The 23,572-nt window shown below is 51.8% G+C and overlaps 2 protein-coding genes across 3 annotated transcripts in view; one reads left to right on the forward strand and one right to left on the reverse strand.

Moving 5' to 3' along the window:
* Positions 1 to 4,093, forward strand: part of ATXN2 (ataxin 2) — a 115,848-nt gene extending 111,755 nt beyond the window's left edge. Inside the window, 4 exon segments of the mRNA XM_017847402.1 lie at positions 54 to 281; positions 1,192 to 1,266; positions 2,455 to 2,623; positions 3,468 to 4,093. Coding sequence (XP_017702891.1) covers positions 54 to 281; positions 1,192 to 1,266; positions 2,455 to 2,623; positions 3,468 to 3,496 — 501 coding nt within the window. The 3' untranslated portion in view covers positions 3,497 to 4,093.
* Positions 4,094 to 4,681: 588 nt separating this feature from the next.
* Positions 4,682 to 23,572, reverse strand: part of SH2B3 (SH2B adaptor protein 3) — a 51,140-nt gene continuing 32,249 nt past the window's right edge. Inside the window, exons 3-8 of one of the 2 annotated variants that reach the window (XM_017847378.1) lie at positions 9,418 to 9,519; positions 9,239 to 9,330; positions 9,053 to 9,150; positions 8,727 to 8,941; positions 8,459 to 8,630; positions 4,682 to 8,306 (exon numbers count right to left, since the gene is read on the reverse strand). In XM_017847378.1, the coding sequence (XP_017702867.1) occupies positions 8,011 to 8,306; positions 8,459 to 8,630; positions 8,727 to 8,941; positions 9,053 to 9,150; positions 9,239 to 9,330; positions 9,418 to 9,519 (975 nt within the window). In that variant the 3' untranslated portion in view covers positions 4,682 to 8,010. The remainder of the gene's footprint in view (positions 8,307 to 8,458; positions 8,631 to 8,726; positions 8,942 to 9,052; positions 9,151 to 9,238; positions 9,331 to 9,417; positions 9,520 to 23,572) is intronic. The other variant, XM_017847383.1, reaches the window with a different exon arrangement.

The raw sequence follows: 23,572 nt of genomic DNA on the forward strand, positions 1-23,572 counted from the left end.
GCTGCTTTTCATTAAAGTAGTTTTCTTCTCAATTCTTTCCTGTCGCTTTGCAGCACCATCAGCACCAGGCCGCCCAGGCTCTCCATCTGGCCAGTCCACAGCAGCAGTCAGCCATTTACCACGCGGGGCTTGCGCCAACTCCACCCTCCATGACACCTGCCTCCAACACGCAGTCGCCACAGAATAGTTTCCCAGCAGCACAACAGACCGTCTTTACGATCCATCCTTCTCACGTTCAGCCGGCATATACCAACCCACCCCACATGGCCCACGTACCTCAGGTAAACCAGCTTTAGCCAACTTTCTGTGAAGGCCAAGTAGAATGTGAAGATTATCAGTAAGCAGCTAGAGGCTCTCCCAGCTAGGAAACCCTGTGTGTCATGCCATTTGCCTGTCTCCCTTTCCCGCTCAAATACACGTGATCTGGCCCTAAGGGAATGTTTGTGTGGTTTTGTCATGGGATCAGTGAAGGTGCTGATTGGTCAGTCCTTTAGTTTTCCAACTGAGACCTTAAAAATATCTTTGACTCTGGAATGCAACCCAATCTTTCTTTCCTTTCTGTGTCTGCTTTGCTACGTCTATATAGCCTCACTACTATATATATGTGTACATATATATCCTCCTCTACATACTTAACCTCAGAAGCCAGGCGGGGATGATGGCCTTCACAGAGTCTCAGCTCTCTGAGGTGACTACTGGGGCCTGTCAACTTGATTGTTACTCACATGAGTTCCAGACACATCTCTCCAATTGTTTTCCCTGGTTATTCATATATCTGCTTTGACCATAAGTTGTACTCTTGAGAGGGCTTGGCCTTGGACATTGGTGCAGTGTAACTAGAAGCTGGAAGCACCCAGGTGGTCCCATTTTTCTTGAAGAGCAGCCCTGGAAGCACTTGGGAGCTCACCTCCAGTGTCAGCTGCTCCAGGTGAAAGGTGTGCTTGCCATCTCCGTGGTTGCTGTTTGCATCAGCTGCTGACAAGGTCCCTGCACTCCAGGGCCCAGGGGATTGTCTTAATGAGGAGAAGGAGCTGCACTGAAGTTGGGCTCTAACGCTGACCTTGAGGCCCTCCCTGGGGCTGTTACGGGTGAATTGGCTGTATTAGATGTCTCTGCTACTTTCATAACAGAACTCTCTGAGGTGGGTCTAAGTGAGACCTGCCACAATGAATTCCATTTCCTGTTAAATAGTGCGCCAGTGAGGCTCTGGCAAGGTGTGGGCTAGAGATGCGACTCAGTTGGATCTATCTCTCAGAAGGCTACCTTGTAAGTAGAGTTCCACAGCTCTGGGAAGTTTGGGCGTCCTCACCCTGCAAAGTTTAGGTTCTGTGGTGTAGCGCACTGCAGTTGATTTGCTTTTTGATAGTGGGGAGGGAAGCCGGTTTGGTCCGTGGCGGCCAGCGTGGTTTGGTGGAGTCAGCTTCATAAGAGCTGGGGTCCTGTAGGTGTCTAGCAGAGGCTGGTGGCTAAGTAGGCATGTGAACTTACATGTAAGTCAGGGATCCCTAATACCTCACTCTGTTTTTGTGCTGAAAGGGCAAAAAGGTTAACACAGGGAAGCTCGATGCCATGTACCCATTTGAATACGTGAGAGTAAAAACGGCATTTCATCCAAGGCTCATCATAGTCTAGAACAGTGCACAGTGTGGGAAAAAGGAAACAAGGGCTCTTCCTGGCCCTGCCAACCCCCTGCAGAGCTGGAATCCAGCTAGTTTGGGCTGACTAAAATCACCTTTCCAATTTGACAGTGAGACCAGGTTGAACTTGGTACAGAGACACTGGGCTGGCCCAGATGATTTCAGGTTACTCCTTTCCATCTCACTGGAGCCATTAAAAACTCCAACTCCTCCTCCTGCTCCATCAGCATATCTCTCAGAGTCACCGGGGCCTAAGAGTCTCTCTTCACTGCCTGGTGAGCAGGCCAGAAGCAGAGGGAGAGAGGCAAATGAACAGAGGTCCAAGTAATTCACATACTGGACTGTGACAGTCTCTGCTTATTAATGTAGTAATCTGCTTTCCTGTTTGAAAGGGATGTTATCTGCAAAATTGCCTCAGGCCCCACATGGCAGCCTGATTCTGAAGCATCACTGAATCTTGTATGATATTGAGAAAGCTGCCCTTGGATCCGGTGTCTAATCTTTGTGAAGATCTTACCCCATACGTAGAATACAATGATCAGAAATGTCAAGGGCTAGGACAGCACAGCCCTGACTTCTCCCTAGGCTCACTTAGTGCCTGCTCCCTGACCCTTCCTTGCAGGATCTACCCAAAGGTGAAGCACATCTTCAGGTCAATAGATAATCTACTAGAGACTGTCCCCAGAGAACAGAACTGGGCCCTGAGGCCCACCGTTGCCCTTTCCTTGAGAGTCCCAGCCTAGTGAAAGGAACACAGTTGACATGTTGTTGAAGCCGGAGATGTTGCCTGTATGCGTAAAAGAGCTCTCTGTTTCAGGCTCATGTACAGTCAGGAATGGTTCCTTCTCATCCAACTGCCCATGCGCCAATGATGCTAATGACGACACAGCCACCCGGCGGTCCCCAGGCCGCCCTCGCTCAAAGTGCACTACAGCCCATTCCAGTCTCGACAACTGCGCATTTCCCCTATATGACGCACCCTTCAGGTGAGGCGTGTGTGTGCAGGGGCCGCCGGGGCACCCCAAAGCATTCTGCTCGCACAGGTGGAATGGCAGGCAGGGCCAGTGCTTCAAGCCCACATTTGAGAACTAGCAAGACCCATCCAGGAGTGTGCACAGGAGGGACTGTGACGATCAGTTTAGCATCAGGGCCTGAGGCTTCCGGGAGCCGAGTCTGTGTGTGTTCTGATGGTATACAGGATTTGGCTTGATGAGAAGCAGCAGCAGCAGCATTCTGTGTAGCTGATGCATGCCTAGGACTCAGTTGGCCTTCCTTGTTATGATAGGCTGGACAGGGCAGTGTTTTCCTTCCTGAGTCCCAAAAGTCTGACATGTGGGGGGTTATTACCATGGCAGAGTTTGATTGTAGCTCTGGAGAAGATACTGCTGAGAAAGTGCTGTGGATGGACTGGCTTTGAGTGTAGCGTTAGCCCCAGCCTATTCCCTGACCAGGGGAGAGCGCCCTGTGATCGTGCTCTACTACTTGATGGCTGCCATGGCGATACTTCACAGTCTGACCTGTTATTCTGAAAGCAGTACTGGTGCTTGGCTAATATTTGGGGAGGGGGGTTTGTTAAGGCCTTTTTTTCTAACCCATGAACAAGTCTTCTGGGAGTTTTACCTGAAGTGGTTTTACGTCTGACTGGTTTGTTTCTACCCACCCACGCAACCCTCCCCACTTTGGTGCAGATGGGAGGGGGGAAAAGTGAATTCAATTTTGAGTCTTGTTCAGCTAGCACGAGGATAGTTTACAATCATGTGCTGCAGAGACAATAGGCTGATGTGTAGTGTTGCCAGTTTTCTGTTTCAATGTTCGCTTTTCTTTTTACAGTACAAGCCCACCACCAACAGCAGTTGTAAGGCTGCCCTGGAGGAACCGAAAGGCCAAATTCCCTCCTCCCTTCTACTGCTTCTACCAACTGGAAGCACAGAAAACTAGAATTTCATTTATTTTGTTTTTAAACTATATATGTTGATTTCTTGTAACATCCAATAGGAATGCTAACAGTTCACTTGCAGTGGAAGATATTTGGACCGAGTAGAGGCATTTAGGAACTTGGGGGCTATTCCATAATTCCATACGCTGTTTCAGATTCCCGCAGGTACCCCAGCTCTGCTTGCCGAAACTGGAAGTTATTTATTTTTTAATAACCCTTGAAAGTCATGAACACATCAGCTAGCAAAAGAAGTAACAAGAGTGATTCTTGCTGCTATTACTGCTTTAAAAAAAAAAAAAAAAAATCAAGACTTCGAACGCCCTTTTACTAAACTTGACAAAGGTTCAGTAAATTCTTACCGTCAAACTGACGGATTATTATTTATAAATCAAGTTTGATGAGGTGATCACTGTCTACAGTGGTTCAACTTTTAAGTTAAGGGAAAAACTTTTACTTTGTAGATAATATAAAATAAAAACTTTAAAAAAATTTAAAAAATAAAAAAAGTTTTAAAAACTGATCAAGTTAGTGTGTGTCTGTATAAGCTACTTCTACTGTAGGATACTTAATATCAAAGCAGGTGCACTAAGGGTGTGTTTTTAATATCCCGGAAGGTAGCTGTCAAATGATTTTTCTTCTTCACCTTTAGTTCTGGTTCAAGGTATCTCTAGAAAAAGACAAGACTGAGCTATTCTCTTTGGTGGATTAGAGATCTGCTTCAGGAGGAGGAAGGTTGGCCAGAGTTGGGCAGCACTGAAATTCCACATCCTCAAGCTGACACCAATTCTGTAAGCTTCCTTTTTAATATCTCCTGAACCAAAATGAGTGTCATTAGCTGGAAGTTCCCAATTCAGTCATTTTCCTATTTTACCAGTAGGGGGCAGGAGACACTCAGAAAAAAAATGCAATAAAGAAATCCAGAGGGCATGAAGGCTGAAAAGAAAAGATGTACAAAGCTGCTTATTGACGTAGATGGACTCATAAGCATTTGTTAATATTCCCAGATTGCAGTGGGGAGGACAAAGGGAAGAGCAAGTATTTGGGCAGGGCAAGGATTTTGTAGAGAGACCATGGTCTTAATAGAGCCTTTAAATATTGTGACAGCAAATCAAGATTCTGAAAACTTTTTAATTCACTTATAGCAGTTTGTACATTATAGCAAAATTTGCATTATTCAAGAATAAGTTACTTGTACAGTACATAAAACAATACATAAAAATTTGCCAAATACCTTCTGCCTATAATGATAAAAGATGAATCCACTTTGTTATCACAATGTGCTGTAAATTCTAACCAAATACAGGATGTCAGATGTGTCCTTGTTAATATACTCGCAAGTTCCTCTAGTTTGTGGGAGATGTTAGAGCTAACACATTTGCAGTAAGGGACTTAGCCCTGAATAGAAAGCATGAAGGAATCTCAGGCAGCCCTCAGGGAAGAGTCCAAGGCCTTGACTTTAGGTTAAGAAACTGTTATGTAAAAATAGTGTTCTCTGGCCCAAGATTTTAATGATTGCTATTCCTTTTTCCTACGGTCCAGAAATGATCAAAGGCAGAAGATTTATACCAGATAAAGCCATATGGATTGCTGGTCTAAAATTCAAGGCAGGTTAGTTGACTTAATTCTTTGGTGCTGGTGACTGTTAGTTTGTAAAAGTTCAATAAAGTCAGATGAAGGAAGTGATGGTGCCGGGAGCTGTCAAGCTGTACTGGTGGGGTCTGTAATTAGAGCTAACTGGAGGGATCATGATGTCTACTGTCCAGTTTGGTGCTGAGCCATGGCTCTCGGTAGAAGTTGCCGGCTGGGACCTGGTCAGGACTGGAAGGAGAGTGGTGGGATGTGCTGTGCCTATGGTGGGCTAGCTGCAGCCAGTGGGGTGCCTGCCCCACACTGCTGCCCCACCCCTTCATCAGCTGGGTCTGCTCCCGCACAAAGAAAAGGCGTTGGCTTAGTGTCACTTCTTCCTAGGGCCATGAGAGTTTTTTGTCAGCATGTATTTGAGCTGTCCTGGTAACTTGGACGAGTTTAGAAAGGAAGCAGTCTGGAGGTGGGTGCTTTCCAAATCTCTGCCACAGAATCTGAAGTTGTACTTTGCAGCCTGTTAGAGCTGCCAAGCTTGCTCTACCTGGTGTGCCTCTTGGCACCACCTGAGAGATGTGTGTAGAGAGGCTGCTAAGAAATTAGTGCCCCTGGCGTGAAGACGGCATATCCCAGATGTTCAACTTCTGGCTGGAGGGAGGGAACTTAATTTGGTTCATTATCTACTGGGCACCTTTCCTGTGCGGAGGGGAGGACTAATGACTTTTGAGCTTTCTCCTTTAAAAAACTTCAGACTTACTTACTCTTCACTTTTGGTTCACACTAGTTAGCATTCATTTTCCAGAGAAAGCTGCTTGACTTTGAGGAGATAAAGACAGGTGTTCTTAAAAACGGACTGCAAATCTGGATCAGTGTCAGGTCTGCTTTAGGATCCATGAAATCACCCAGGAGTGTTGGTACTAAAGTGGTACAGACTGGGCGCAGTGGCTCACGCCTGTAATCTCAGCACTTTGGGAGGCCAAGGTAGATGGATCACCTGAGGTCGGGCATTTGAGACCAGCCTGGCCAACATGGCGAAACCCTGTCTCTACTAAAAATACAAAATTAGCCGAGCGTGGTGACTGGCGCTTGTAATCCCAGCTACTCGGGAGGCTGAGACGGAATCGCTTGAACCAGGAAGGTGGAGGTTGCAGTGAGCCAGGATCGCACCACTGCACTCCAGCCTGGTTGACAAGAGTGAAACTCCGTCTCAAAAAAAAAAAGAAAGAAAGAAAGAAAAACAGTGGCGCAGAGGGGTTTGTTTTCCCACCCTCTGAAAGACCCCAAGAAAATTCTAAAAGCAAAAATCTGACCTCTTGGAGTACAGAGACTAAGTAGAAGGAGCAGACCTAACTCTTCTCCCAGGCAGTCAGTCCTGTGAGTTTTAGGCCAAGGTTTCATTTTAGCCTCTGATTGATGTATCTCTAAAGCTGATCTAAACTCCCAGTTTCCTAGAAGCCACAGCCGTGAGCCTGGGTGTTGTACTGAATGGCTTTGCTGGCACCCAGGAGCAGCTGATTCCACTGTCACTGCTCCCTTGTTTGGAGTGAGCCTCCAGACAAAGATTCTGGGAGGAGCCAGCCCCCCATGAATTGTATCACTTGTATAGATGGAGGTTTGACTTCAGGACCTCCCTGGATGGTGGAGATTGTGTGTGCCCATGTGTGCATGGAGATACATTCTCAAGCCAATGAAGCAGTAGCCAGCTGGAACAGAACACTGATTGTGGGCTATTAAAAGAGTTTCTCATTAGTTATGGCACCAGATTCCCAGCTTCCATTTTGGCTCAAAAAAGGAGCCTAAAACCCACTTGTGGGATAATTTAATAAGCCATTAGATGCTTGGAGGGCACCGAGCCAGCCTTGTTGTTGAAGGATTTACTAGAAAGGGCCCAGGAGTCCTTCTTCCTTTTTTGCTTGTTCTTCCCCCAACCCCAGTTAATTTAACTATCACTGTAAAGCTGCTGTAAACCAGAATCCAGTTTTTTATTCGTAAGGCACCAGGGTAGAACTGTTCCTTGCCACCCTCCTATTTCAGTAATTGCCTGAATTTCCCTGAAAGGGTGACATACTTCACTTCTTGACATTTAGGAAGGACAGTGGCCACTCAGCAGCAGTGACTGTCCCGAGGATGCAGTAGACAAGTCAGCATGCTGGCTCAGACCGTGAATTAGGTAGGGTTTGCATAGCTCTCTCCCACTACAAAAATTGCATGGGTGTTAGTTGAAACAGTGCACTGAAATAAGCAGTGGTTTAGTTTTGAACCTGAATCCTTTAAAGAAATTAGTCTGAGGTAAAATGTTTAAAATCATTTTTGAGCTTCAGCTTGTCCCTCTGACACAGCTTTTGTCCTAAAGCTGAGAGTAGAAGCAGGATTAGGTGTGGTCATCTGTGGCGTGGACACAGTAGACCTGCCACATGGACTGACAGTAGATGGGAGAACCGCTTATTAGTGTTCTGGGCTTCCTGATGACCCCCACTTCCCGTAGAAAGTCTGTCATCTGCTGTGACAGTGTCAGTGAAAAAGAGAACAAGTTTCCACTGCCAGCTCTGGCCCTCACCCCAACTCCTTTCTCTCAGAGTAACAGGGACTGGGCATAGGGACCCCGGGCAGGAGCTAGCGGCATCCTCTAACAAGAACTACATCTGTAAACAATAAGGAGAAAGCCAGGTGATAGATGAAACTTACAGGAGGGCCCTTCAACAGGCCTAATAGAAGGGTCACGTCCAAACTGGCACGAGCAGTTAACAGTGTCCCTTAAATCTCTCTCTGGAAGGAAGGAAAGATCAATTACATTCACAAGTTCACACTTCTGCCTGTGCTCCTCAAGGGCAGCTGAGGCCTGGAATTCCTCACTGGTCAGAGAGGTGTGTACTGATTGTCTATGGCCCGCAGGTGGCTCCGGGAGGATGAGTCCATTTCGTAGTCTGAGTCCCGGGCTCGATTCACAGGCTCAGACTCCAGGTGCCGCAGGCTGTTGGCCAATTCTTCAGGTGAAGGCACCAGGTGGAAGATCTGCTCGGGGGGTGAGGATCGCCCTGGGAGACCCTCTGGGCTGAGCCCCCGGGGACAGCCAGAAGAGCTAAGGTGGGGAAGGCCCAACTCTGAATCCCAGTGAGGAAGGGAGAAAGGGAACAGGACAGTGTTGCAGGAACCTAGGACAAGTGACCAAGAGAGACCACACCATCAGTCTTAAGGCAAGTGCTGACAGGACACAGAACAAGATCCCTATACCCTGTACCTTGTCTGCAGCAAGCCTCTACCCAGTGTCAGCCACCCCCTTTAGCAAAGGACAGTAGGGTCAGACCTGGTGGCTGGGAGACGACTACCACGTAGCTGGAGAGCCGGACGTCACAGGCAGCGCCGCACTCGAGTGGAATGGGCGAGCGCTGGAAGTGGTGGAGCATGTCCACGACCGAGGGAAAGTGGAGGTGCTGCACACGGCACTGGCCCCGCTCGGTCAGCGATAGGCGCAGGTGCTGTGGGAGGAGAGGATGGTGGGCTCGGGCTGTCCCTCTAGGACCCTGAACTCCAGTGGAGAGAAGTGGCGCGGTCTTGCCTGCCCCGCCCCATACCTTGGCTATCCCCTGAAAGTTGAAAGTGAGCACGTATTCCCCACGCCGCGTCTCGCTCTGCCGCACCAGGAACACTCCATGAGCATCAGGGCCCTGCAGCTGAACCAGCTGAGCTGCTTTCACTCTGGAGATGGGGCCATGGAACCAGGGGTAGCAGGACAGGAAATGGTCTGTCTTCTGGCAGGCTGGGTCCAGCAGCCCCCCAAGAGAAGCACCTGTTAGATAAGATGGGTGATGGTGGTCGCAGGGGGGCTACCTTATGTCCTGAGCTGAGTCTGGGTTCCAGCATACCCAGAAGACAATGGCCTAGCCATTGGTTTACTCACCTTGGTTAAGAGAATCTGTGCTGCCCCTTGGGGAGCTGGACGTGCTGGGCTCTAGGGCTGAGGGAATATGCATCTCTGCTTCTGTGCTCTCCAGCCTGCTGGAGAAGAGGCTGAGGTTAAGAATCTGGGCAGGTCAGGGGTGATAGCAGCAAAGGTCGTGCCAGGGACGAGGGCCTGGGACCTCACCCTCGGCCTGTGCACTCCCGGAGCTCAGCCATCCATGAATTCAGCTGCTGCTCATCTCCCACCTCAAAGATGATGTCTGTCCGGTCCTTCACCTGGCAGGAAGGAAGGGAACAGGGTTGGGTCTGATGTATGTGTATGTATTTGTATTGCCCCAGGGTGTGAAAAGCCTTGTCACTCACCTTCAGCACAAAGGTGTAGAGGTTGTCAGGCATCTCAAGGCGTGTGCACCGCCGGACCTCCTGGATGCTGGAGCAAGCTGCTTGTAGCTTGGGCCTTGAACTCTACGAGACCAAGATGGGGTACTCAAAGCTTGTTCCTGATGCTCTTTTTTCCAGCCAGGCCTGAGTTTGTCTATAGTCTCCCCAAGAGTCCCCCTTTTAGAGAGAGTATCCACGGTGTTGCTGTGCAGGCTCTGAGCCTGTAGTGAGGTCCAGGGTGCCTTAACCTAGCCTCCTGAACACCATTCACACTGAGGTCCTAAGCAGCGTGTGCTGGCAGAAGGCCAGCCCCTTGGACCTGGACCTGGGGACATTTCCACTCTGCCATGTGTCTGACATCCGTTTCTCTTCCCACTGGTGAGCAAAGAGCTCCCTGCCCAGCCAGGTGATGCCAGCTGCTGACCCTCTCATCACACCAAGCCCAAAAGGGGCAGAGCCTAGCATGGCTAGCCCAAGTTACAGCCACTGTAAAACCACAAAATCTTGGCCCTGGACCTTCCCAGGACACCCGGCACATAGGGCTGCAGGGTGGCTAGGAGTTGGCCACTGTTCCTTTGCCGGCAGGAACTCTGCTCTCAGGTCTTGACTGACCCTGCAGATGCTTCCTGTGCTGGGCACTCTGCAGCCAAGGAGCCAGCTGCTTCAGGTTGGGAATCTGCTCAGGAGGGGGTTTGCCCCTCCCCTTCCTCTTGTGATAAGACTGAAAAGATGGCCGAAAGAAGAAAAGGGGAGAAAGAGATGAGGTGAGGGATGGACAGAAGTGGTCCCACTGGGCCCCCTCCATTCAGGTGTTCCTGGAAAATACTACGGCCCCTAACAAACCGGGAGCAGGGGGATGGAAAGCAGAGGCAGGCCCAAAGGATGTTCCAGCAACTGTGGCTTCAGGTGATCCAACCTCCACCCAAGCCCAAAAGGGCACACCTTGGACTGGAGCTGCTAGTGCTATTGACCCCCAAAAGCTTAACCTTGCTTTAGACACAGAGGTACTAGGTACCTCTGTTGGAAGGATCATGACCCAGTGGCCTGGCTGCCTCCTTTATCCCTCTTCCCCACCTGCAGGGGAGTCAATGAACAGTGAGGTAAGAGGGCATCCTGGCAGGAGCAGGATGACCACCTGGGTCCTCTCAGCAGGTCTCCTGGGAGCTCCCGGGCCTGCTCTGGTTGGCGGACACAACAGGCTGGGGGAGAGTAATGACTGCAGGAACGACCAACACTGGCCACAGCTTACTGCAGCCTCTCACTAGAAAGCTGCATGACTAGAACATTCTATCCTGAAGTGACCAGCACCAGCCAGGGCATTTTCACCTCTCACTCCCAGAGGTCCAGCAGCCAGGAAGGGGCAGGCAGAGGCTTCGCATGGCATCCACACGGGCACTGGACACAGCGCAGTGTGCAGGGAGTGGGGCCTCTGTGCTCTTGCCCGTTTTCACAGCTAGCCAGCCCTGCGGAGCCTTCATTTCTGTCTGCAAGATGGGTAAGATGCGAGTGGCCACTTCCTTCTGCTACTTTTCCAGTTGGCCCTGCCTGGCCTCCATCCTCCCCACTGGCTGCAGGCCTTAAGGATCACTGGCAGGATACAGGCCAGGCCCGGAGGGGAACGGGCCTGGTCTCCCTTTCAGTTCCGCTCCAGGCCTAGTCCCCAGTATCAGTGCTGAGATTAACCAGCAGAACTGCCGGTTTCACTCTGACTCTGGCCCCTACAAGCCAGCTCCACCCACAGCAACTGAGGAACTGCTGAGCAGGCAGGCAGTGGTGAAAAGAGGCTTCCCTTCCTCACCCATAGCCAGCCTGGCTGCCACCTGCCTGCTGGCTGAGCACAACCCAGGGGTTCTTCCCCGACTCCCCACAGCAGTCCGTGAGAGCCGCTCAGGCCTAGAGCCACAATCTCAACCCAAGCCTGCCAAGTATCAGAGCCGGGGTCTACCACTGAGCTACCTGGCGGTATGGGTATCCTATGCCAGAGGCTCCAGCCAGGTTGCAACATGTGGGCACATGGGGGCAGGACAATCCCTGCTGCAGCCGAAACCTCAGCCTGCACAGCCCAGCCTCTGGACTCTGGCTACTGCAGGGAAGGACCACCAGATGCCCATCTGATTAAGCTATATGGGGGGATGGGTGATGGCGGAGCCAAGCTCAAGCCTGGGGGCTGTGTCAGCAGCTGTGGGGGCTTGAGGTTCCCTTCTCTCACATGCCCGCTATTCCACCTCCCTCAAAAGTCAAGCCAGGCCAGCAACAGCTGCTCCCTGGACCCAGCTTAGGCCATACTGGGGTTGGGTAATCAAAGTGGCCAAATCATTTCAGGTATTTGTGGTTTGAACAGAATGTCACCCACCACATCCTGCAGCATCTGTTTCTAGGTAGCAAGTCTTCTCCATTTCCAGCATCCAAATAGTGTGGTTCCAGTGGAAATAATCCATTTCTTTCTTTGTTCTGGCTGCTAGGAAGTCTCAAAGTCAAAGATGCAGGCCAGGTCTGACACTACTCCAACAGTAGGACTTGTATTTATTTCAACAGCTAACTGTATCCCAGATTTTACAGTTCTTTTACCCTCTAGAGTTTTTTGTTTTTGTTTTTGTTTTCTGAGACAGAGTCTCACTCTGTTGCCCAGGCTGGAATGCGGTGGTGTGATCTCGGCTCACTGCAACCTCCACCTCCTGAGTTCAAGCGATTCTCCTGAGTTCAAGCGATTCTCCTGCCTCAGCCTCCGGAGTAGCTGGGATTACAGGCGCCTGCCACTACACCCAGCTAATTTTTGTATTTTTAGTAGAGATGGGGTTTCACCATGTTGGTTGGCCAGGTTGGTCTCGAACTCCTGACATCAGGTCATCTGTCTGCCTTGGCCTCCCAAAGTGCTGGAATTTCATGTGTGAGCCACCACGCCGGGCCCTGCCCTCTGAGTTTTAAAATTCAGCCCTGACCCTGCCACTTCCTATGCAACCCTGGACAAGGGGTTCGGCTCTCCATTCCTTAGTTGTCATTTGTAAGTCAGAGCTCATTTTTTCACAAGGTGAGCTAACACAAGCAAAAGGCCTGACTCGCACAGCTGTTAACAGGCTGGTGAGTAAAGCCTGCTTGGGTCCCACTACAGTACTGACAGCATGACAGTCCCCTCCGAGTGGCCCAGCCACTGGGTACACACCCAGTTTCTCTCAGCCTTACAGAACTATTGCTCCATTTTCTCACATGCTCCCTTACCATCCTGCAATAAATTCCACATAATATAACCAACCTACTACCCTAACTAATCACAAGACAGGGACAACAAAGGAATGTCACTTAGCCAAAATAAAATGTGCTTCAGTGCGACTGCAGACAACACAACCAACTACTTGGCTGCTTCTGAGTTGTGAAAAGAAGGCCAAGAATATAAGGAAGCCAAAGGGCGGGGGAGCCAGGAAAGCCAGCCAGGTTCCAGATCCACCCAGGGCCCACATGGAAATGCAGTCCCAGGCTCCCTTCAGATGGCCCTGTGCAATGATCAGTCCCCTGCCAAGGTCTCTGAGCCACAGTCCCCTCATCTGAGAAGTGGAGATGAAACACCAGCCTCATGAGGGCACGCAGCTCTCCCTGACTCCCGCCTACCTGAGGATCCCTTTTTCTCCCACCTGGCTGTCCATCCCACCTGGAGGGAATGTGATGGGCTGGAGGCAACAGACCCTTCTTCTCTAGGCCTCACTCACTTCCCCTCATGCTGTCACCTGGAAACTGTCTTGCTACCTACTGCCCCTTCCTGTGTGCTGAGGGACAGGGGACCTTCCTTGGCACAAACATTTATAGGGCCAGGATGGTCCTCCTAGAGTCTTCTGAGGTACTGGGCCACACCCCACCCTGCCAGGTCCTCACAACCACCTTGAGGTGGGGTCTGTTACTGGTTTTTCCCTCAGGCATCCAGCAGAGTGACTGGCCAGGCCCTCATGGAGCATCCACCCTAGCAAGGGCTGAGACAGGCAAATGGGGGCAGGGCAGGGTTGCACACACCAGTCAAAGGCCAGAGCTCTGGTGGCATGACCATACCTGCGTGGAGAGCAAGGCTGATGGCACAGCCTCCTCTGGTGAGATAGCAGGAAGAGGCACAGGTGAGGCTGCCACAGCAGCCCCCAGAAGCCACCATGGGGTTTCAGGGCTGTGGGAATCAGCTTGAGCTTTTTCTAAGGTCAGGAAGCTCATAACAGGAGCAGGCCTGCTGGCTGGCCCCCTCCTGGGATGCTGGAGGGCAGGACACAGGATAGCATCTGACACACCCCAGCAGCAAGGGCCAGGCCCAGACCAGCGTTGGGGAGAGACCACCTTCCCCCGGGAACCCCCAGGCCACAGTAGCTCCCTGGTGGTCCTATCTCCCCCAGGGCCTTTTGAGCCCACGTTCATCTGTGTACAGCAGCAGTGGGACAGGCCTCAGTCAACCCTCCAGCACCAGCCACGCCTCTGCCACACCCATGCCCTCAAGGAGGCATCTGGCAGCCTGGGCCTAGCTCTGCAGGTAGTTAGAGGAGCCCTAGCTCTACCACTCACTACCTTTGAAACCTTGGGCAGGACATTAACTGGAGGTTCAGTTTGCTTTCAGTAATAGGGGGCCCGTAAGTAGGTCCTGTTGACCTTCTTACTGGAGGAGGAGAAGAAGAGGGTCTGAAAAGGCGCAGAGCAAATTCCAGATCCTGTCCTGGATGGCTGAATCCCTCACCTCAGCTCAGAACCTGAAGTGGATGCTGCCAGGATGGATGAATGAATGAATGAGCATTATTATGAAAAATACTTAATCCAAGCTTACTGTCTGGTATCAAAAAGTTAACCTGCTTGGGAAGCTGAGGCAGGAGAACTCCTTGAACCTGGGAGACAGAGGTTGCAGTGAGCCGAGATCACGCCACTGTACTCTAGACTGGTCGACAGAGTGAGACCCTGTCTTAAAAAAAAACAAAAGATGCCTTGCCTCCTTCCAAAAATGATTTTAGTCAGGTTAGAGACACCCAGAAAGAGCCGGGAGGGAGATAACTGCTATAAGACAGATAAGAGTCCTTCTTGCCACAGACTTGTCTCTGAGCTTCCTGGCAGCCAATGCAAAGAAAGATTCTCCGAGAAAGGACAGTCATTTTTGGACAGAGAATGCTGCTGCTTAGCTCCATTAAAGACTCTGAGAAGTCCTGCAGCAGAGAAACCTATTGAACCCATACATTACCCAAACTTTGACCTCATTCATAGACCTTATTCCCATCCCAAGGTAATAAGGGATTTAGGTGAGGAAGGTCCTCACCTTGCAAACTCTTCCTAAACATGGTGCCTCTCAGCCATCCTCTGGGCAGCATCAAGACTGAGCCTAGTTGCTAAAAGCCACCCAGTTTCCTGCCCAGAAATACGTCAGGGCTGCAGAACCACCATGCAGCAGTTCCACCACCTTGAGGTTTGGGACAGTCAGTCCTGTGCTTGAGTCCCAACTCTGCCTTCTCTTCCATAGATAAGTGACTCACCTCTCCTAGTCTCAGTCTCCAGTGTTTGTTTTGTTTGTTTGTTTTTAAGAGATAGGGTCTTGCTCTGTGGCCCAGGCTGGCTCACTGCAGCCTCAAACTCCTGGGGGCTCAGGTGAGCCTCCTGCCTTGGCCTCTTAGGTAGCTGGGATTACAGATACATGCCACCACACGTGGCTGATTATTTTCTTGTAGAGAGAGAGGGAGGGAGGATCTCGCTATGTTGTCCAGGCTGGTCTCAAACTCCTGGCTCAAGTGATCCTTCTGCCTCAGCCTCCCAAAGTGAGTCTCCATGCTTATGTGTATATGTGTGTGTGTGTGTGTGTTGTTTTTGAGGCAAGGTCCCTCTCTGTTGCCCAGGCTAGAGTCTAGTGGCGCATACTGGCTCACTGCAGCCTTGACCTCCTGGGCTCAAGCAAGAGTGCATTTTCTAAGGTGGGATAATAATGCCACTACCCTCCCCTGAGAATATGAGCATAGTGTGTGCAAAAGAGTTCCCGGGGGGTATGGAAGGCTATCAGGGGAATGGTAGGGCAGGGAGGAGCACAGGGCCTTAGGAGCTCAGTCTTAGGAGAGACTTGGGAGCAAGAAGGCCCCTCCCTGCGCAGCCCTCCTGAGTTGTCACTCCCCTGCTCCCATGCACCAGAGGCTCAAGAAGGCCTCCCTCCTCCTTTTCCATCTTTGGGTCTTGGCCAGGCACAGAGTAAGGGGCAATAGTGTTTACTGAATATTCTACAAAGTGGAGATGGTGGAGAAGAAGGCATTGGAGGTTAAGGGAATAGCAAGAGCCAACACCCAGAGGGCAGAAGGCACAGCCCCAGGCTAGAAGACAACAGGGGCTTGACTGGCTGGAAATGACGCTCACAGACCCCACATCGCCCTTTAGTGAGCATCTGCTGTGTGCTGGGCATTGGAACCTCGGTGACCCGCCAGCAGTTTCCAGATTGTGGAATTCACAGGCCAGCAACATTTCAAGTTTTCCAAGAGGAAGTCACAGAAATGAGTATCACATCATCAAGGAAAGGACACCATGGAACCAAGTAGGAAGGTCATGGTTCCGGAGCAAAGGACAATCCTGGCATCATGGTCAGTGAGATTACGAAGGAGAAGCCTCACAACCCTGCCCCAGGCCATCTCTGTGCAAGCAGGTGTGTGAGCCTCACATGGCCTCCTGTGCCTTCACCCACTTCACAGATGAGAAGGCTCAGAGACCTTCAAGGGGGAGTGAACACCGCACAGGATGCTTCTATGACCTGCTGGCACAGGACATCTGGAAGGGAACCTGGAATCTGCATTTTAACATGGGTGGCTTCTGAGCTGGCTGGGGTCTGAAGGAGGTCAAGAGAACTGGGCAGGAAGGCCACTGTCCCCCATTTTCCCCCAGATGACAGAGAGCCACAGAAGACTTGCAGGAGGGGAGGCACGACCCATCTCTCAAAGGCAGAAAGTGGTGGCTGCTGGGAGCCGAGCAGCCAGGATTCCAGTCCCGGACAACCGCTGGGGGAAAAGGGTATTCACAAGGACTCCCAGTGAGGAGAGAGGAGCCAGACTAGAAAACAGTGTGACACCTGGGCCCCCTGAAAGTTGGACAGCATCAAAAACGCATCAGTCCCATCAGACTATGCCCAAGTCTGTCCAGAATTAGCTATTTCCACCTGCAGTACACTGTTCCAGCCTCCCTCCTCTGCTGAAAACTCCCCTGCGGCTACAGGAGGCTGAAGCAGCGAGGTCAAGGCTGCCGTGAACTATGATGGTGCCACTGCACTCCAGCCTGGACAACAGAGCAAAATCCCATCTCAAAAGAAAACTCCTGGCCAGGCGCAATGACTCACGCTTGTAATCCCAACACTTTGGGAGGCCGAGGCGGGCAGATCACAAGATCAGGAGTTCAAGACCAGCCTGGCCAATATGGTAAAACCCTGTCTCTATTAAAAAATACAAAAATTAGGCCAGGTGCCGTGGCTCACGCCTGTAATCCCAGCACTTTAGAAGGCCGAGGCAGGCCGATCACCTGAGGTCAGGGGTTACAGACCAGCCTGACCAACATGGAGAAACCCAGTCTCTACTAAAATACAAAATTAGCCAGGTGTGGTGGCACATGCCTGTAATCCCAGCTGCTTGGGAGGCTGAGGCAGGAGAATCGCTTGAACCCAGGAGGCAGAGGTTGCGGTGAGCCGAGATCATGCCATTGCACTCCAGCCTGGGCAACAAATGTGAAACTCCATCTCGAAGAAAAAAATATACATACAAAAATTAGTCGGGCATGGTGGCAGGTGCCTGTAGTCCCAGCTACTTGGGAGGCTGAGGCAGGAGAATCACTGGAACCCGGGAGGCAGAGGTTGCAGTGAGCCAAGATCGCACCACTGCACTGCACTGCAGCCTGGGCAACAGAGCAAGACTGTCTCAAAAAATAAAAAAATTCCCCTGTGGTCCCCATCTGAGAGAGCCCCGTTACCTCCTCAGCCTCTTGGGCCTCCCTCCNNCCCTGTCTCTATTAAAAAATACAAAAATTAGGCCAGGTGCCGTGGCTCACGCCTGTAATCCCAGCACTTTAGAAGGCCGAGGCAGGCCGATCACCTGAGGTCAGGGGTTACAGACCAGCCTGACCAACATGGAGAAACCCAGTCTCTACTAAAAATACAAAATTAGCCAGGTGTGGTGGCACATGCCTGTAATCCCAGCTGCTTGGGAGGCTGAGGCAGGAGAATCGCTTGAACCCAGGAGGCAGAGGTTGCGGTGAGCCGAGATCATGCCATTGCACTCCAGCCTGGGCAACAAATGTGAAACTCCATCTCGAAGAAAAAAATATACATACAAAATTAGTCGGGCATGGTGGCAGGTGCCTGTAGTCCCAGCTACTTGGGAGGCTGAGGCAGGAGAATCACTGGAACCCGGGAGGCAGAGGTTGCAGTGAGCCAAGATCGCACCACTGCACTGCACTGCAGCCTGGGCAACAGAGCAAGACTGTCTCAAAAAATAAAAAAATTCCCCTGTGGTCCCCATCTGAGAGAGCCCCGTTACCTCCTCAGCCTCTTGGGCCTCCCTCCCTCCCTCTGATCCAGCCACACTGGCCTCCACTCTTCTTCAGTGTACCAAGGGTGCTCTGGGCCTGTGCATCTGCTGTGCCCTCAGAGAGGCAACTCCCCCGACAGTTTCACAAATGTGACTGCTGTTCAAAGTGTCATCTCCTCAGGGAGGCCCTCCCTGACCACAGTATCTAAATCCCCAGTCGCAGAAGCCCCTTCACTTCCTTCCCTGCCTGTTGTCCTATGAGCTAGTCTTGCACATTCCTTGATGCAGGTCTCTACCTTGACTTGGCTTTGCTCACATGGTGTCCTTGGCCACAAGCCAGTGCCTGCTAGGTGGTGGGTGCTCAACATTAATCATAGGCCTTTTGCTGGCCAAGCATCCTTTGTGCTGGGTAATGGGGGGCATAGGGGATGATGGCCCCTACTGCCATACCCCACTCCAGCCAGTGAAGACCATGAGTGATAGGGATGCTACAAGCCAGTGCTATCAGGGCTGGAGTGGGCCTCCCAGGACCCCTCCAGCTGGCCGGGGAAGAAGGCAGGCTGAAAGGCAGGTGCAGGTGTGTCAGCCCCCTGACCTCCCCGCAAGGGCACCATCAGGAGCCCCCATACTACAGACTCTGGGAGGCAAAATCACGCAGTACCCCAGCCACAGGGAAGAGCCAAGTGGAGCCAGGGCTCCAACCCTCATCTGCCCACCTCCAGCCCCAACACCCCCAACACCTGGTCTCCCTCCAGCCGCCTTCTCACCCACACCTTCTCCCGCCACCCAGCCCCTGCATTTGTGATGCCCTGTCTGACCCAAACTGCATGTCCCAGCAGAGAAAACCTCCCCTCCTCCAGGGAGCCTTCCCTGACCACTAAGTCATGGTTAGTGCAATTCCTGTGCCTCTCCCTCAGCACTGAACTTATCGGGCCGGCCATGGTTTCCTGATGACGCAGCTGCCTCCACCATCTGACTGCGAGAGTCCGTCTCAGGGTTGGGGTAGGCACCAAACCTTGCTCCCAGCTGAGGCCCAGCCCTGGGGCAGGTCCAGAGGAGGTACTTGGAGGGTTTGGCAGGTGGATGGATGGATGAGCACTTGGGTAGGTACCTGGGACCCCCAAGCTCTCAAGTGCCTGGGAAGCAGAGGGAGGCATGGGGTGTGATGGGTGATCTCAGCTCCCTTTTCCCCGGCTCCTTGGGGGGCAAACTGAAGGCAGTGAGCCAGTTCCAGCAACTGAATCAGTGTGAGAACTGTAGGCCACAGAGCGCTTCTCTGCTATGCCCCCACCAGGACCCCAAGCCCGGCCCCTCCTTCACAGATCCTTCAAATGCTGGACCCCAATCAAATCACTTTGGCCCGCTGTGCTTCAGTTTCCTCACCTGTAAAATGGAGATGATAATGGAACCCAGTCCTTGGACGTGTGCAACTGGAGCCTGCTTGCTGCCCTCAACATCCAGTGGGCCCAGTCCACAGGGCAGCGGCTTGTAGACCCCTACCTCCCTGTTCATTATGGGCCAGATCCCCCCTTGGTCTGCACCCTGCTGCCTCAGGCCCCCTCTCCCCACAGGGGAGGAGGAAAGAGAAGGGAGAAGCTTCCAGAAAAGCCACATGGATCAAGTCAGCTTTCCCCCTTTCCTGGCAAGAGCCCCTGGTACCAGAAACAGAAACCTCCCCTTGCTTCCCAGACATTTGAGGGCTTTGGGGGTCCCAGGCCCCCACCCAAGTGCTCATCCGTCCATCACCTGGCAAATCCTCCAAGCACCTCCTCTGGGCCCAACCCAGGGCTGGGCCCCCACTGGGAGCAAGGCTTGGTGCCCACCCCAACCCTGAGAGGAATTCTCCCAGTCAGATGGTGGAGGCAGACACAGACAAAGTGAGTGTGACACTCCCAAATACAGAAGCCCTGTTGAGAGTCAGATCCCTCCTCCAGCCAGGCGGCACCCCAGCTCACACTGACTGACTGAGTGTGGTGTGGGCAACAGGACACACACCAGCTTGCTTTTCCCACGTGTGTGTGTGTGTGTGTGTGTGTGTGTGTGTGTATGTGTGTGTGTGTGGCGGGAGGGGAACGGGGGGAGTGATTAGCCAGAGATGCTGGGACAGACAGGACTTGGGGACCTGTCTAAAACCCCACCCAGAGTGAATTCCCCCTCAGTTCCCATCACGGTCTTCCTGCATAGAATCACAGGGACACAGACACAAAGACCCCTCTCAGAGAGACAGCGACCACCCCTCCCCACCCCAAAACAGAATCATGATGGCAAGGACACAGAGCCCCTTTCAGAAGCTCGAGTGGCCTCCCTACAGCAACAGACACCCAGAGGAAGACCTTCACGCAGGGAAAGACAGCCCCCACCACACCTGCTTCCAGACCAGCCCCGAGTCCCCAGCAGCGACACGGTCCCCTCCTCAGATGTGGGTGCCGACTCCACCAGGTGGTCAAGGGTGGAGGGACCAGTTACACACGGCCCCTGCAGCCTGCTGTGAGGATGGTGGGACACTTCCGCGCTCGGGTCTGCCGTGGTGGGGCTATGCACAAGGCCTGGGAGCAGTGGCTTATGAGGGATGATGCCTGGAAAGCCCTACACTCCCCACCCCGCAGTGGGCACCTTCCCCATCGCTCATCCCAGTACATGGACAGGAAGTCCAGGCCCCATCCAGCCCACTTGGGAGGAATGTCCTGGGATGGGCCTTGCAGGGGGCAGGATGGAAGGAGGGGAGCCACACTCCCAGGGCCTTTTCCCTCCACACCTTCACTCAAGCCGTACCCTCCGCACAGGGCACCATTCTGGCCAAACCGCTGGGCTTTCAAGTGCCAAATAAGGACAACTGTCAGGCACCGGGAGCTGCACTACAGTGACGGCCAGCGGGCCAGCACACGGCACAAGGCATGCAGCGGCTTCCCTCCACCCGCCCTGTCCCAGCAGGCCTGAGCCACTTCTGAGGACAGGATGGCATCTCTGGGCAGCACTCAGCTCCATACACAGCAGAGCCACCAGACTCCACTCCAGGCCTGGTCCCAGTGCACCTCCCCTGCTGCATGCCAGCTGCCATCAGCCCACACCTCGCACGACCACATCCTGCTCCCAGCTATCCCTGTAGGAATCCTTCCTGCCGCCACTGTGGCCAGCCTGGCTAAGCCCAGCACCCCTGCCCTTGGCCACACCTTTTTCAGGTGACACCTTCTGCTCCTGGCCACCACAAGGCCATGGATGCCCCAAACGACGAGTGCTGGCCTCCAGACAGAAGGGAGAGCAAGCAGCTCCCTTGGCAGGGAGGGGGCGAACCCGGCTCCCTGCAGTGGTTGGGGGTTGTTCACGCCCGTAATGAGCACTTTGGGAGGTCAAGATGGGCAGATCACTTGAGGTCAGGAGTTCGAGACCAGCCTGGCCAACACGGTGAAACCCTGTCTCTACTAAAAACTCAGAAATTAGCCGGGCATGGTGGCGCATGTGCAGTCCCAGCTACTCAGGAGGCTGAGGCACGGGAATCATCTGAACCTGGGCGGCGGAAGTTGCAGTGAGCTGAGATTGTGCTGCTGCACTCCAGCCTGGGCTACTTCAAGACGCCCTCTCAAAAACAAACAAAAACCACCAGTGAGGACCGCAGCCAGGCCCCGCATCTGTGATGATCACCGACAGTATCATGAGGCCCCAGGGCTGGGTCTGTTGTAGCACACACCAGCGGGGCCAGATCCCCAGGCTTGAATGAGGCACTGATGGCCCAGCTCCCCGCCACAAAGCCAGGACCAGCTCGGGGAAGCCCTGGCCAAGCATATGCTCTGCGCCGGGTGTGGGTGGAAAAAGATGTGGTTAAGAAACAACAAAAAACCTCTGTCGCCCATCTCGGGTGGGGGGAGTGCACCAGAGGAGAGGGGACTCGTCACCACCAAGATCCCCAAAGCCCCAGACGACGGTAGCGACTGCCTGCCTTCGAAGAACGATGATTCAGAAGAAGAGGTGAGAGCAAGGGCTTCTGGGGCGGAGGGGCTCCCAGCCAGCTGTCACAGCCAGGCCACGTCCTCCTCCAGCCACGGCACAGCACCAGGAATCCCACGTCCTTCTGAGCTCTGCCTGGTATGGACTCTCATTACTATCATTTTAGCTCCTATTTACTGAGCGCTTACCATGTTACAGGCCTTGACACACAGCCTCTCACTGACATCACAAAACAACAGGAAATCACACCAGCCACACATAACAAAAGCCAGCTGGATTAAATAATTAAAAGTGAAAAAGGAAACCAAGACAGAACTAGAATAAAACCTAAGTAATTATCTGATCCTGGGTGGGGAAAGGCCTTTTTAAGGTTTAAAAAAAAAAACAAAAAAAAAAAAACAAAGAATAAAACCGTAAAGGAAAAGATCACTGGATTTTACTGCCTGGAACTTGCAAACCCCCATAGGTCGAGAAATGCAGGAACAAAATTGAGAAGTCAAATTGGAAACCAGGGAAATGTTTGCAACATGGGACAGAGCTAATATCCATGCCACGTAGTGTTCACAAATCAAGAAAAAGGCAGGCAGTGCAGGAGACAAACATGCTGAGTAAATAGTCTGATAAATCACAAGAAATGTGTATGACCAAGGAACAGAAGAGAAACAGTCGAACTCCACGGGGACAGAAAGATCAGTGGTTGCCAGGGGCTGCAGGCAGGGCATTTTGGGACTGACTGCTCTGAGTTTTTTTTCTAGGGTGATAGAAACGTTCTGGATTAGATAGTGGTGATCACTGCACAATTGTTTAAATATACTAAAAGCCAATGCATTGTACACTTTAAATAAGTGAATTTTATGGTATATGAATCATATCTCAACTTTTAACAAAGAGAAATGGTCATACTTAGGATAAGATAACCACTTTTCATCCAGAAGGTGGCAAAGGTTTTTAAAATAATACCCAGTGCTGGCACCACTGGTGACGAGAAGATATATGGGTATAACCTTTCTGGAAGCCTACTCGAAAATAATGTATCAAAAGAACAAGAAATGGCTATTAGGCGGATGAAAAGATGCTCAAAACCATTTTCCACTGGGGAGATGCAAATCAAAACCACACTGAGGCTAAACCCGGTAGCTCACACCTGTAATCCCAGCATTTTGGGAGGCTGAGGTGGGAGGATTGCGTGAGTCCAGGTGTTCGAGATCAGCCTGGGAAATATGGTGAAACCCCAGCTCTTCAAAAAACAAAAGCAAAACAAAACAAAAAACCACATCAGCGTAGTGTAGTGAAAAACAAAAATTAGCCGAGTGTGGTGGTGTGTGCCTGTAATCCTAGCTACTCAAGAGGCTGAGGTGGGAGGATCACTTGAGCCCAAGAGTTTGAGGCTGCAGTGAGCTGAGATAGTGCCACTGCACTCCAGCCTGTGTGACAGAACAAGACCCCATTTAATAAAAAAACAAAACAAAAAAACACCACACTGAGATACTACTTCACACCCTTTAAGATGGCTAGGATGGCTATAATCAAGAAGACAGACAATAACAAATGTTGGCAAGGACGTGGAGAAATTGGAGTCCTCATGAAATGATGATGGGAATATAAAATGGTGCAGCTGCTTCAGAAAACAGGTTGGCAGTCATATTTATTTTATATACAGACATTTATTGTACATATACACACACACACACACACACATATATATA

Source organism: Rhinopithecus bieti, unplaced genomic scaffold (assembly GCF_001698545.2).
Source record: "Rhinopithecus bieti isolate Rb0 unplaced genomic scaffold, ASM169854v2 scaffold_947, whole genome shotgun sequence".
Taxonomy (NCBI): domain Eukaryota; kingdom Metazoa; phylum Chordata; class Mammalia; order Primates; family Cercopithecidae; genus Rhinopithecus; species Rhinopithecus bieti.